A 14350-nucleotide genomic window follows, 5' to 3' on the forward strand; every position below is an offset into this window, starting at 1 on the left:
TTTAACCTTTAATCCCACTTTAAGCTTGCAGAGGGAGTTGAAACCGACCAAGACTGGCAAAACATTTGCTCGCTGAATGATAAACCAGGGTTTTTCAATAAATAATGATGTATAAACTGGATTAACTTGAAAGACTTTGTCCCACATTTTGTAGCACGGTGCCCATTTTTCCTTCTCCCAGGGTTTTATTTAATGTCACGTTTTGTAATTTGTCATATTGTCTTCTATATGTCCTTTAGTGCCTGTTCATTGGTCCTATATGACTGAATTGTGGTTTTCGCAGTGTTAGAGGTGCAAAGCAGCTTCACTCGCTGTGTTAAGAGCGAAAATGAGCAGTGATGATCACTGGCCACGGCTTACTTGATGTAGTAGGGCACGTTGTTGGGCGAGATGCCCTGTTCGAAGGGGCTCTCCACAGATCCTGTAAAAACACAACAAAACAGCAGAACAGAGTTCATCACCAGAAGAATCCACACACATACCGGTGCAGGATCCTCGCGGGCCTCCAGAAACATGCACGCAGCACTTAGTGCGCCGCAAAGCTTCCCTCTAATATACACCATAATGACAAAACAGCAGAAAAAACAAGAAATATGGCTAATTATCTCACTTATTATGCCCACCAGAGTTGGCACGCCGGCCATTAAACGCAGGCTGTGCTTTGTGGGGATTGTCAGCACGGCTGGAAATGTGTCTCCGGCCAATCAGGCGGCCGGGCCGGAGCGACACGCTGCATAAGCGTTATTGTGCCTCGTGGGGGAAATTTGCAGCATTTAAAAAAAGAAAAAAGAAAAAAGGATGCAACGCACGCGGTGGATAATAACAACAGTGAGATATGAAAAGTGAAAGTCACAGCATCATCAATATCTGCAGCTCTGGTCGCAGGGCCAACGATGGTCGTATTTCATGCTTTTGCAAACAAAATGTTGAATTTCTTCAACGCTGAGGGAGGATTATAAAAGAGAACATTGAGGGGGTCAGGGGGACGCCTTTTCCCAGAAACATTCAGTAGTTTTATTTGAATTTTTTGGTAAAAAAACAAACAAATAACAAATGTATTCTCTTGTATCAAAATAAACGATTTAAGGTTAATTTTTTGGGGGATAAAATACACATTATTTTGCTATAACAAAACGTTATTTAATCATAATAAAATGATGAGAATGTAGAATTACTGTCTATTATCCATTAAATGCCTCTAACTAGCATCTATAATCTATAATTTCTAAATATTTTATGTTGTGAAAAACACGAGGACGTCTGACATTTATGCAGAAAAATTATGTTTATGAGTATTCAAACAACTAAACAAAGGAAAAATATGGAAAATGCAGTTCTCGTTGGAAAGAAAAAAAAAGAGATCAGAATTCATGTTTTCTGAATATTTTTTTATTACGGTTGAAAAATTACGTTTTATAACAAAGTGTCGATCTGAAATAATAGGCTTTAAATAAGAAGTCTTTTTAAATTTGTAATTTTAAGTGTTGCTTCTCTTTTCATGTGCTTGTAGCACTTTGAGATTTTTCACTGAAATAAAATGTATTACCATTATTAATAGTTGAAATGTGTCGCTTCACTGGACAGCACTGCTATCTAGTGGCAGAGGCAGAAGACGCGCTCAGACTTTTCACTATTTCAGTTCCATGAAACAATGTAAAACGCTCTGAAAGTAAAAGCAGCAGGTCTGGGTGTTGTGACAGCAGAGAAATGATGTTGTGGTGTGTGTGTTGCATCAGCAGAAATCAGTTTTGTTGGCCCGGATTACATCAGGTGCTTTATTGCCGGAGTCATGTTGGAATTTCAGTAATAAAGAGGAAACAAAAAAAAGAGACGGATCAATACGGAGCATACTCGATGAGTCACAGTCTCACAGTGTGTGTGTGTGTGTGTGTGTGTGATGGACTGACCGTGCATCAGGACAAAGTCCCGGTGAGCGTCTGTCAGCTGCTTGAGGTGCTCCTCAATGGAAACCTGAAAACACGACGGAGCAAATCAACCGACGGCGACAGAGGTCGTAACCAACAAGTAGTGTGCAGGAGAAACCTCCACATCCCCCGAAACACTCCCAACCTTTCTGATGCTTCATGTTTGGACGCAAACTTCATATTTTGTTAAAAAAAAAACAAAAAAAACCCACATCCTTCTTTTACATCTTTGTACTTTTGTAATAAAGGCTGTTTATCTACATTTACATTGTTTTACAATAGTGACAAGTGAAGAGGAAGTACTAAAAAATACTCAATAGTAAAATGCACTCTTCCCAAAAACTACTTAGTTTTAGTTACTTTTTACCCATTTATTCAATCAGTATTTCAAATATTATTAATGACATAAAATTGCAGTAACTTTTGAATTAAAAGTGGATTACATGAAGTGAACAGAATAATAGCTTCAGTAAATTTCTGCACGGGTCTATGAAAATATGACTATATTTAAAGTATACTTACAGTGTAATTAGCTTTGCATTTGTAATCTATTACTCCCTCCCATGGGTTGAAACTTCATGGTAAGAAAAGCCAATTATTTATTCCCAATAAAGCCAATAAGTTTCTTCTTTTCACAGGAAAGATTTTCTCTAGATTTGTTGACAATGTAGCTTAAGAAAAAAATCTTCAAATGTGGATATTGTATGTTTTTATAATTCAAATTACAATTGCTACTGATAGTAGCTGTTAAAAGGAGTACTCAGTACTTTTGCAATTAAAGCAATGTAACAGTGGAAGTAGTGGGTGTAATCCTTCATATCTCATAGATTACAGGAGCTAGAAGACTGATATTTTGCACACTACTTGTTGAGTACGGTGACTTTTTTCTTTTTGTTTTTTTTTTTGATTTGATGAAAGAAATCCAACATGCAGAGACAGGTGGAGATTTGTGAAATCTGATCCGACATGGAGTGAATTTCCTTGAAGATGATTCACGAGGATGGGAAATTAAAAACAAAACAAAAAAAAACAAAACATGGAGGAGCTGGAGACTGGGCGAGGTGCACGTTTCCATGGAAACTGATCCAAATCCAAACATATTCTGCTCCAGGATGGTAAACTTTTATAAAAAACTGTCTTCCCTCAATGTTTGAGCTACAAACATTTTGCACATATAAAAATGGGTGCAAATGTCTGGAATCTTTCTCATGATCTTGTTGATTTTGAGACCCGATTCACTCCCAGATTCATTTCCCTTCTCTCTTTTGACATTTTTTTGGGTTAAATTCAGATGAATTTTGCTGCAACTTTTCGACATGTTTGACAACTTCCTGCACGCGGACGGCTACCGTCGTCAGCGTAGTGAAGGATATCCACTCCAGCAGGTTGCTTTAGTGCAAACAGGAATCCATCAGCGTGCACGGCAGTTTGTCTCGATGCCACGTTGAGGGAACTAAACCTGTGAAATGTGCTCCGTCACACCAGCCCTGCCTGCGATCACGATTCTGCTCCTCGGAGAGTCTTGGTCCCGGAGGACGGCGGATCATCTCCAACACAATGTTCCCAGGCAACACATGCGGCGCCTCGGCAGACGCTGATTAGCAGCCCATTTCTGTTCCAGGACGAGTGGAAGCTCGCTCTGACAGGAGTCTCGCGGCTCAGGCGCTGGATTGTTATTCAGTCTGCGTGCACAGATCTGCTGATTAACATCCAGCTCATCTCCCAATGATGACGCCGGTTCATGGGATGACATGATGGCGGCGGCGGCCAGGGAAGCTCAGGTGTGACACGCAACTAAAGGATGAAATTACCTTGGAGTTCGCTTCGCTCAGTCCATTCCTGCCTGAGCTGTTTTTCACTGTATCCATGGCAACCTAATTAGAGTGGTACAAACAAAGAGGAGCCGGGATTGGACCGACGCCGGCCAATCAGTTCTGACCTTTGGGGCACGAGAGAACACGGTGAACCGACCAGAGTGACCCCAACGAGCCTCGCCATCATCCCGACAGGCGCACACACAGTCCGCACAGGCACTCATCTCAACATTTAAGCCATTAAAACAGTAATTAGCAAGGTAAGTAGAAGCTGTTACCACAATTTATATTCATTTCCACAAGACTTTTAGCGTAATTACCGTCGACAATCCTAACCTGACCTCTGGAAAACATCTCTTCACCCCAGAGGACTTCCTGTTTGCTCATGTAAGGCAGATACGTCAGAGTGGGGCATCTTTGCAAACAGTTTTCAGTCCCTACAACATCGTTAAAAGACCGCACACTCACACAGACAACCTGCCTCTTAGAGCGACGCCAGAAATACTGGGCAGACACAGGATGAAGCACCGGCAGTGGAAACGGACTTCAAAAACTGGAAGCGTCTCCATCCAAACCGGATACTTCATTTAGCTCTTCCATGCAAACAGGAAGTCACTAAAGCCACTGAAACGGAACTGATTTCATGTGACAGATTTTACACGCATTTAGCTTGGAAGCGTGAAACTGAGTAATGGAACTTTACCAACTTGGTCGGAGAGAGCCGTGCCTCTGAGTTCATCACTCCTGGTTTCCCTCCTCTTTGTGTTTTCATACATCAACTCCACAGCACGAGTCACGACAAGATGTGTGTGTGTGTGTGTGTGTGTGTGTGTGTGTGTGTGTGTGTGTGTGTGTGTGTGTGTGTGCGTGTGTCAGCAGCTGGTCAGGTGCAGACTTCAGAGAGGCTGCCCTTCTGGTCCCGTCACGGCGGCGCACATCTCCGCCCGGGATGAATCGGTGTGAGCGGCTCTCTCTGGCAGCTGATTGGCCCAATCTGTCAAACCTGCTCATGATCATTGTTTGACTTCCAGCTCGGCTCCACTGGGTGTACGGAGACCGGTGGAGGCGCTAAGAGGCCCGCCCTGCGCTGCTTTTTACTGCCTCTACCTGGTCGCTTGTGCTCTTTTCATCTCCACTGGAGTTTTAATGAGCATCGCTGACCTCTGTAGCGGCTTTTCAGACATTTGTTGGCAGATCAAATGACTTTTATTTTCAAATGTGAGGATATTTTGATCTTCCTACTCGTATCACAAATTCTTTACTTCACACTAAGCTAATTGGAAATAAGAGTGAAGAGCGTTTGGTCAAACCAGCTGAAAGGACTGTAAAAAAAATGTGGTTAGATGAAGCTTTTGTATGCGTGTGCATGCATGAGTGTACCTGGAGCAGCCTCCAGCGCCTGTTCAGATCGTCAATACGTTCCAGGTTGGGGGACGACAGCTGGATGTCGGGCGGTCCAAACGTGGAAGCCAACTGGTTCATGTGGGTCACGTCCTCCTGAATGGGAGCGATCTCCTCCTGGAACTCCTGCAGCAGCGACACACCGTCACACACTGAGCAGTACAAATGTTATCTTATGGTTAATATGGTGCAGAAATCTGCCGTAAATTTTCTCAAAGTGCCTCGGAAAGAGTACGTTGGATCTTTTTGACATCAGGCCTTGAGAAAATATCTCAGTTGAAACACTAAAAAGACATCAGGTCTGTCATGTGAAGCCACTTTTCTGCTTGTTTAATGCCTGCAGAGTGAAGCGGAACAAATAATGGCCGACAGACGCAGGGTGCTGCCTTTTCCAGCCGGGATGCAGAGGATGATGAAGGTGATGTGCTTTTCGGATTGTTGCACAAGACTTTAAAGGCGCTGCGGGACGATTCACTCCAGTGAGTCATTGTCAAAGAACTTCAAACAAACAGGACTTAATCGACCTGCAGCCTGAGTCTCAGGTGGAATTCAGAAATTCACAGAGCAGCTCAAAGACGGTTTGTTTTATGGAAAATACACACATACTAAACAAAACATGGTGTTCTTTGACATAAGCGGCCACCTAGTGATTTAATTGTTTGTGTCTTTTGGTGTGGTCTTAAAGGATTATACCAATGTTGTCTTAAGCTTTAGTTAATTTCTCAGTATTATGAAGAAGCAACAATGGAAAAGCCAAGCAGTTCAAAGAAATACTGAGTCCACACCAACGACTGGCATTAATGTCTGAGTTTATCTCATTTAAAACGAACACAATACAGAATGGGTGGGATTCAAAAAGCCAGTATTCGATAGAAAAACGCATTTCTTAGCCTTTTTACTTATTATGACTGGATCAAAAACGTTGAGTTTTCCAAGACTGGCCGGTTGGTGCCGACCTGAAGCAGTGGTCGAGTCTCACCTGGACTCTTTCGATGTGCTCGGGCAGCGAGTCCATCAGCAGCTCTCCCACCGGCTCCCACGCCTCCTTCACCATCTCCGCCTGCCTCAGCTGCCCGTCCAGCAGGTCCTCGGCCTCCTGCAGCTCCACCAGGCGGTCCAGAGCCAGCTCCAGCCTCCGCTGCCAGTCGGCCGAGTCGCCGTTCAGCCGGTCCCACCTGCTCACCACGTCGTCGGCCTCCTTGCGAAGAATTCGGCCCACATTCTGAGCGCGCTCCTCTGGGCTGATGTCCACTGTGAGAGGATGAAAAACCTCTGGTGATTCCGGGAGGAAGAAAAAAGAGTAAACATCGAAAAGGCCGATTTCTGAGGCAATGTGGTGCATCGTAGTGTCAAGAAAAGCCATTAAGGACACATGAGTCATTGAGATTCAGACAAAATTAGAGCAGAATCGACAGACAATATTCAAATCAAATGTAAAATATAGAGAAAAATGATCATCTCTATGACAAGCAATTACTATATTAATCTATATGCAGATGCTACTGCTTAATACAACCACAGTTATTTACAATTAGATGCTCGAAATGCTGTGCAAGGTGGATTTACTATTGATATAACAGTTTAAAAATGGGATGACAAGATAATTAATTGTTAAACTGTATGGGATTTCCCCAAATTTTTGGAAGAAATCTCATTTTTTTTCCCTCCACAATTTGAAAGCGGTATTAAAAGTTCTGATCTTCTGCTGATAATCTCTTTGGTCTTTCAGGATGATTCATCGAAGCGGTGATGGCGCATCAACAGCAAGTTGTGAAGGTCACATTAGTTTTAGAAGCAATCTGATTTTGGCAGGCAAAACGAAAACAATGCACAAGTCAAGTGAATATAAGAACTTCATCTACAAGAATAAACTGTTTTCAAAAAAATGACCCAATAAAAAAGCATTTGTGACTGGAAATCAACCAGATTTAATGCAAACATTTAGATCCAACCATCAAGGCGTGAGACAATTCTCATAAAAGTGAAATGGACTTTCTGTAACGTCCATGGATTGTCACATGAGTGCTTCAATCTTGTCTCAACAGCTTCTATCAGAACGGATGGATTCCACTTTTTCTTTCCTCGACTGGAGCGCTCTCTATAAATAGGACCCCCACATCTTTGACTACACTTCCTCTCAGACAGTGAATGGAAGTGAGAATCAACACAGCTCCTTCCACTTCACTCTACAAGAGCAGCACTGCCTGTTCTTTCATTGCTCTTCCCATTTTATCAGTCCTGTCTGTCCTTCCTTTTATTGGCAGTAAATAAGTAACTGCAGGCACCATTTGTGTCTGTTTTCGACGTGCATGTGTTGCTCATGCACCCTGCACCGTGTTTCCTCTCTGTCTTTGTCTATATTTGAAGAAATGTGATCACGCGATGCAGAGATTATTGTGAGGAGATGTAAAATGGCTCCTGGAGCACAAATGAAATACAGAATAATGAGCAGAAACAAACACTTGGCCACGAAGCCGAATAACAATCCAAATGGAAACCAAGGCAACATTAATGTGGACTGAGCTGAAAACTACCTGGAAAAGCTGCAGAGCAGAGGAGAAAGTACCGCCAACTAAACCTGAATCATTACGGCAAAGCAAAAGCCACCACAGTTTAGTTTCCCGTCATAGTTTTGCTTGAGGTGTAAAGTCGGGATAGTTAACTTTCACAATATTCTACAGCTCACATCTGGAGAACCTTCTAATAGTTCCAGAGCTTGAACACATTCTGGGACTCCGACACCTCCTTCAACCCTTGACTCATTCTGGAACACTCATTCTGGAACACTCATTAGATAACGTTTGAGAAATTGTAGAAATGACCCAAATTACTTCCGACGAAATCCAGAACGTCGACAAATACCTTTGTAGAAATGCATGCAATTCTAGAATTCTCACACATTCCGCAACCTTTGGCAAATTTTTTTAATCCTTACATATTTTAGCATGGGAAACAACCCAGATTAAAATCTCTTAACAAACTCTTGAATCTTTGAAAACATTTGCGCACATTCTAGAAGACCGACACATTCTAGAACCTTTGATAAATTGTACAACTTGGAACATTGTAGAGCGATTTCTAGAACTCTGACACATTTCAGATCCTTTGACCAACTGTAGAAGACATTCACGAGTCTATTAAAAGCTCTTTAACACTTCCACGTTGTAGAACCGTCATGCAGTCTGGATTGTCGATGCTCCGATCTAAAACGGTCCTGAACTGTGTGACTGTGGTTATTCAGTGAGTTTGGAAGAACCCAGAATAAACGTGGCGGATTGCCTGATGGGGGGGTTAAACAGTTTCCTCGATAGTGAGATGTTCTTTCCCACAGAGCTGGCGCTGTGATGTGAATGTGGCAGTTTGAGTTTAAAAGCTTGCTCCCGCTCTGTAAAGCACAGTGACGATCCGGAGAGACCGTCTCACTCATATGTCAAAGCACTCAGGTTGTTCGTGGCGTCCTCGCTGAATTCAGACCCGGCGAAATGTCACGCGTTCTAAAGCTCTGCGTGTGTGTGTGTGACGGTTGCCGGTTCCGAGACGTCCCCGGCCGCTGCCCAATCGAAGGTCGCGCCTGGGAGACAAAGTGGCTTTCCGAGAGGAAGTCGTTTCCCTCGGCGTGGTGGTGATTAGCAGCTGGAGCTCGGCCTTTCTCTGGGAGCGCCGGGCTCGCAGGATGAATGGGTTTAATGGGCCTCAGTTAAAGTTCAGCTTCTTCCTGCGAGCCTGGTAACCGAGCTGCTGCTAAGGTGAGCCGTCACTAGAATTCGCCATTCGGCGTGTGAGTCACAAACTCTCACCATTCCTTCTTTTCTTGGACGACGCTTAAACGGAAAAGCTAAAATGTCCCTAATTCACGAGCTATTTCCCGAGTTAAAACGCCGCTTCCTGCTTTTAAAGAGGAGGTAAAAGGTTCGTCTCAATGGAAATGTGTCTTCACATTTACTTACAGAACTCCCACAAAAGAGCTCACGCTGCTCGCAGCGCTTACATCCTTAATCCATCCTGCACGGACACATCAAAGCTGGTGGGGGGGGGCTGGGTTGGAATTACAGGAAACAGTTCTCTGAGAACAACTGAGTGAAGTGGAGCCGACTGAAATGCGTGTGTGTGTGTGTGTGTGTGTGTGTGTGTGTGTGTGCTACCTCTCTGTTCAGGTGACGGTGTGTCCCGGGGCAGTTCAGACAGAAACACTCCCACATCATCCAGAGCTTTGGTCACCACCGGCTCCTTGGCTCTCAAGTCCCTTCTGAATCCCTGTCACACACACACACACACACACACACACACACACACACACACACACACACACACACACACACACACACACACACACACACACACACACACACACACACACACACACACACACACACACACACACACACACACACACACACACACACATCTAAAAACCGCAAGAATCCCACAACATTTCAGGGTTCTAGAAGGTCTTGAAACATACTTAAACGACACCACGGGGTGGAAACGGTAAATTTCCGTGTAATGATGGAGAGGTTAAGCTTCTGACTTTCTGGATATTTTGCTCGAGGTCTTGGCTCACCATCTCAAAGCTCCAATATGTGAGAGCCTCAAAGGAAGTCTTTCTTTCTTTTCCAAGTAAACATCTAGCATTAACTGCCCGTAATTTGACACCGCCGTCACTGTCCTGCGTGAATTTTCAGACACATTATTTTGTGATGTTTCGATTGTACATGTTAACGTCACAATAACTGTCAATTTGCAATATAATATGAAGCCCTAAGGCATATTCCTTATGTTCTGTATCGTATATAAATAATTAGTTGCAGCTAATCTATTTAAATTGCAAGAAAGCACCCAATGACACGGATGCTTTGAAGTGCTAATTGTTGTGTATTATTAGCAGATTATGTAGGAATCCAAAGTGACTTCTGCTTTACATCCTCAAACATGAATGATTTCAAACCATGTGCACACAGGTGCATCCGACATTAATTTGCATAAAATGAGAAATAAATGCTTTTAGACGTTTTTCATGCTGAAAGGTAGAAAAGCTTTTTTCTTGGAAGGTTTGCAGAGTCCATTGGTGGAATAACACATACACACACTGCTACTATCAGAGGTTTGAAGTGTCATATTTAAAACATGGTCACATTCATTACAGGATGCTTCCACTAAAAGCCTCCCTCTAATGCGTATCTGCAGGAACTCACCTTTTTGCACAATCACCGCCGTAGTTATATGCGAAACAATCAAACAAGCCGAGCCAATCGGCTCGCTTTTTTGGCGTAAAGTGGCCTGCAAAATGGATTTTTCATTGAACCTGTGTGCCTGCGCTTTCCATTTATCCACAGCCTGATTTGCATAATGCCGGTGGGAGAGACGCCTCAAACACAAATGGCTGCTTTTGGCTCAAAAACTTTACAAGAAGAAACTTATGCGGTTGATTTTTTTTTTTTTTTTTGAGAGTTCAGGATTTGTTAAGGTTCTAGAACGCGAGAGTTCTAAAATGTACCATACATTTTAGAATGTTGAAGACAGTGTTATGCTGCTGCTTCATAGTTCCAGAATGTGGAAATATTTCAGATTGTCACGAGTCAGTACGTCAGAATGGAAAAAGGTTCCACATATTTAACTTAGTGCACTATGAGGGTCTTCCTACAAACTGAATTGGAGCGTTAAAAAAGTACGTAGAACCCTGGATCGTCGTTTCCAGTGTGGCTTCATGGTGATCATATCATAATTTCAGATTGTGCACATTTGTGTTCTGAAAATATACTGAATGTGTTACGACTTCCTACCCGGTGAGTGTCCAGCTGCGCTTGCACGGCGGGGACGTCGCCCCCTACAGGCGGCTCCTGTTCCAGCTGCTGACTCTTCAGCCGGAGCCAGTTGAGCAGCTCCTGCAGCGACATGTGGAGCCTCTTCCAGGGCGCCATCTCCGAGTCCAGGAGCGCTCTGCAAACACCAGCACAGTTTGTCTCTGGAGGTTTCTGCTGGTACCTTGCATGTACCAGACGAGTGTTGGACTCATCTGTAAACACACTATGATTTAGATAAAAATGAATTTAGTAAATGACTCAAGTTGATTTAGTTGACAATATGAAGATCGAATGTTTTCTGACTAAAGTGGGCTAAATATGGGTTTTAATTGTTTTGAAATGTGCACTCTAAACTGCCTTTTATTGCTTGGAACTGAAGCTAAAAATGAGAATTGGAGTGTTAGAAGTAAAAGATAAAGGAAGATGAGTGAAATAATTAATGGTTCATAACGAGCTTCCATTGATTTGTTCATATACCATCTGTTTTATGCTGTTTAATAAATATTTTAATGGTTTAAGACCTTCGAGCCTGTTCAATTTTTGATTTATTTAATGTTTTTATAAAATTTTCAAGAGAAGCTCCTGTTTGGGGCTTGTTTTCAGAGGTGTGGTTGCTTGTGGAAACAGGACTGGAAGCTCCTCTGTGGGAAACCAGGGACGAGGAGGAAGGGTTGGAGTTTCCTCACCTCATGCTGAGCGTCTTGCTCCGCAGGTCATTCCATCTCTGGCTCATGTTGTCCAGGCGTCTGTGCAGCAGCGCGCCGTCCTCCGAGTCGCCGAGCGAGCTCAGGATCCTGTGTCCGTTCTCATCCAGGGAGTGGTACAGCTCGGTGTGGCCGTCGATCTCTGCCTGCAGGTCCTGGTGAAACAGTGCGAACAGTAAATTCTGTGCAAGCACACACTTCATTTGTTTTGGTAATAGCAGCCATCTTTTCTCGCAGCTCAGTTGGAGTGCTGGGTAATGGGATCAGGATCCTGCCGGAGTGATTTACTCTGCGAGAAGGAGCTGCTGAGAGCCGGGCTGGGCCGTAACGCCGGCCTTAATGAAGTGTGCACGGAGCCTTTTGTTGCAATGAAATGTCAAAATGTGTCGCTGGGCCTGCAGCCGGCTGGGAGCTTCGGCAGCAACGCTTCATTACTAAAACTCTAAATGTTCCCGATAAGATGTGGAGGGGAAGCCCGGCACTTTGCCGACTAACATCTGTAACGTCAAGAGGAAATAAAGCTCCATTATCACTGGGAACACGTTCTGGAGGTCGGAAAGCAAAATAATCGGCGGCACTGAATGAAAAGCCTGCTTTCTACAAACACAGCCGATGCTTTGATGCCGAGGTGCTTTTATGAGCTCAGATCTCATAGAAACTCATGAAACCAGTCAAAATTCACACGTTAGCTACGAGGATCAGCTGCATTCATACTGTAATCGAAGCGGAACAGAGTGGATCAGAAAGACCTGTGTCGTATTTTTGTTTGGATGCCAGATGTTTTCCACATTATGAGATTTTATCGGTGGAGCCAGTTGGTATTCATAGGGTACAAAAAAATCATTTCTACTCTGTGAGTAAGATTTCTTTTTTGTTATTTATGTTTATTCAGCCTATCTAAAAGAAAACCAACATTCACTCAGTGTCACCCAGGTGAGCAAAACATTTTCATTTACCATGTCGTCCCACTCATCAATAAATCAAATTTCATCTTTTAACCAAGAAAATATTTGTGGAATAAGAATATTTCTACCAGATGTATGTTTTTATTTGCTTTCTGTTAAGAGTTTGTATCAGACCCCTCGGCCTTCTCTCCTGCATAAACTTACATCATACTAGTCTGTAGTCATCCATCTATCCATCCATCTATCCATCCATCATCTACTATTACTCTTCCGTTCTGGCACTGTTGCTTAGCTTTCTGTTGCCTCCCTGTTTTTCTCCTTTTAAGTCTTAATTTGCATTTTCATTCAGTCGACAGTCATTAATCTAAGAAAAGTCATGAAAAGCCCATGTGCAATCTTCTAGCAGAAATAATTTCAACTTGTTGCACAATTGTGGCAGATTAATGCTAAAATTCTTCATTAAAAAAAGACATGAAAAAGCCTTTAACATTGAGAAAAGACCGACTCTGTCCTGTCGCCGCTCCACAAAAGTTGAAAACACAAAAGAAAGATGCCCGATTTTGATTCCCGACCTGAACGTGGTAGACCTTCCTGCGTAGCATCGTCCAAGCTTTACCCGAAACTACACATAGAGAAGAAGCAGAGGAAGAGGAAGAGGCATCTTCTCCTGTATTCCCTCCAGATTAACTTGCAGTGTGGCAGCATAAGAATGTCCTCTGTTTCAAAATGTGTGTGTGTGACAGATTTGGACGTGGAGAGGAAGGGAGGGAGCGTCATAGGGGGGACGGAGGGAGAGTTAGCTGCACGTAAAGAGGCAGATGGAGCTGGAGCGAGTGAGTCAGAGTGACTTGGAAAGACAGTGGGGATGAGGAGAGGATGAAGGAGGAGGAGGAAGAGGAGGAGGAGGGAACTTGAAAGGGTTCATAAAACGATGAGTGAGCTCATTTTCCAATTAAACCTTATCTGTGTGTGGAGTTGTAGCCCGGGAGAGTGTAAGTATCAGTGTGTGTGTTTGTGTGTGCATGCGCTCGCTTGATGCTACGCTGTTTTGCAGGCCGCCATTATAATTGGACACAGAAGACTATCTCAGTGCTGCACACAGTGCTGCTGTTGTACTGAAGTGTGTGTGTGTGTGTGTGTGTGTGCGCGTGCATGGAGGAAACGTGCACAAGCATGAATTTGAAACTGCCCGTGCTTAAAAATTCATTCCCAAAATGCTGCACGAGTGTGTGTGCGTGCATGTCTTTCCACCAGAAAGTCAGAAAGTGCGTGCATTTGTGTGTGTGTGCGCATGTGTCTTTCCACCAGAAAGTGTGTGTGGGTGCAGGGCGAGGGCCGAGGGGTCAGAATATGTTCTCTCTCTCAGAACAGAGCCTTCCCTTCAACTCCCACAATGCAGTGGGGGGAATTTTCTGCACTTGTCTGCCGGGCAGAGGCGGACCAATCGGATCGCTCCGTGCTGCCGTGTCAGCATTCCTGTCATACCAGCCGGAGCGGCCACTCGAGGAGAACGTCTCCGAGTCAGGGATGAAGACAGCGCTCAGTGTCTGGATCATCCCACTTGATTCTGAGCTTCAGGTACTTCCACGGATGCCACTCATGACGTGTCAATCAAACAGGGTGGGCGGGACTGCGCCGGCTTTAAAATGGCTGAATGCATCAATTAAGTGGCTTACACTTGTATACACAAATGAAATACTTCATCCAAATGCTATTTTCTATGGAGACAGGTTTGTGAATAACGAATAAGTGCGAGAACACGTGAAAAATAACTCACTTTGGACTTGGGAGACGGTTCAT

General features: G+C 43.7%; 1 protein-coding gene across 1 annotated transcript in view; it reads right to left on the reverse strand.

Annotated features, from left to right (window-relative positions):
- Nucleotides 1–356: 356 nt before the first annotated feature.
- Nucleotides 357–14350, reverse strand: part of LOC308147571 (dystrophin-like) — a gene marked incomplete at its 3' end in the record, with an annotated part of 178415 nt that continues 164421 nt past the window's right edge. Inside the window, exons 60-66 of the mRNA XM_080519799.1 lie at nucleotides 11628–11800; nucleotides 10921–11077; nucleotides 9283–9394; nucleotides 6120–6391; nucleotides 5120–5266; nucleotides 1908–1971; nucleotides 357–421 (exon numbers count right to left, since the gene is read on the reverse strand). Coding sequence (XP_080375925.1) covers nucleotides 357–421; nucleotides 1908–1971; nucleotides 5120–5266; nucleotides 6120–6391; nucleotides 9283–9394; nucleotides 10921–11077; nucleotides 11628–11800 — 990 coding nt within the window. The remainder of the gene's footprint in view (nucleotides 422–1907; nucleotides 1972–5119; nucleotides 5267–6119; nucleotides 6392–9282; nucleotides 9395–10920; nucleotides 11078–11627; nucleotides 11801–14350) is intronic.

This window comes from Blennius ocellaris (assembly GCF_963422515.1).
Source record: "Blennius ocellaris genome assembly, chromosome: 24".
Taxonomy (NCBI): Eukaryota; Metazoa; Chordata; class Actinopteri; order Blenniiformes; family Blenniidae; genus Blennius; species Blennius ocellaris.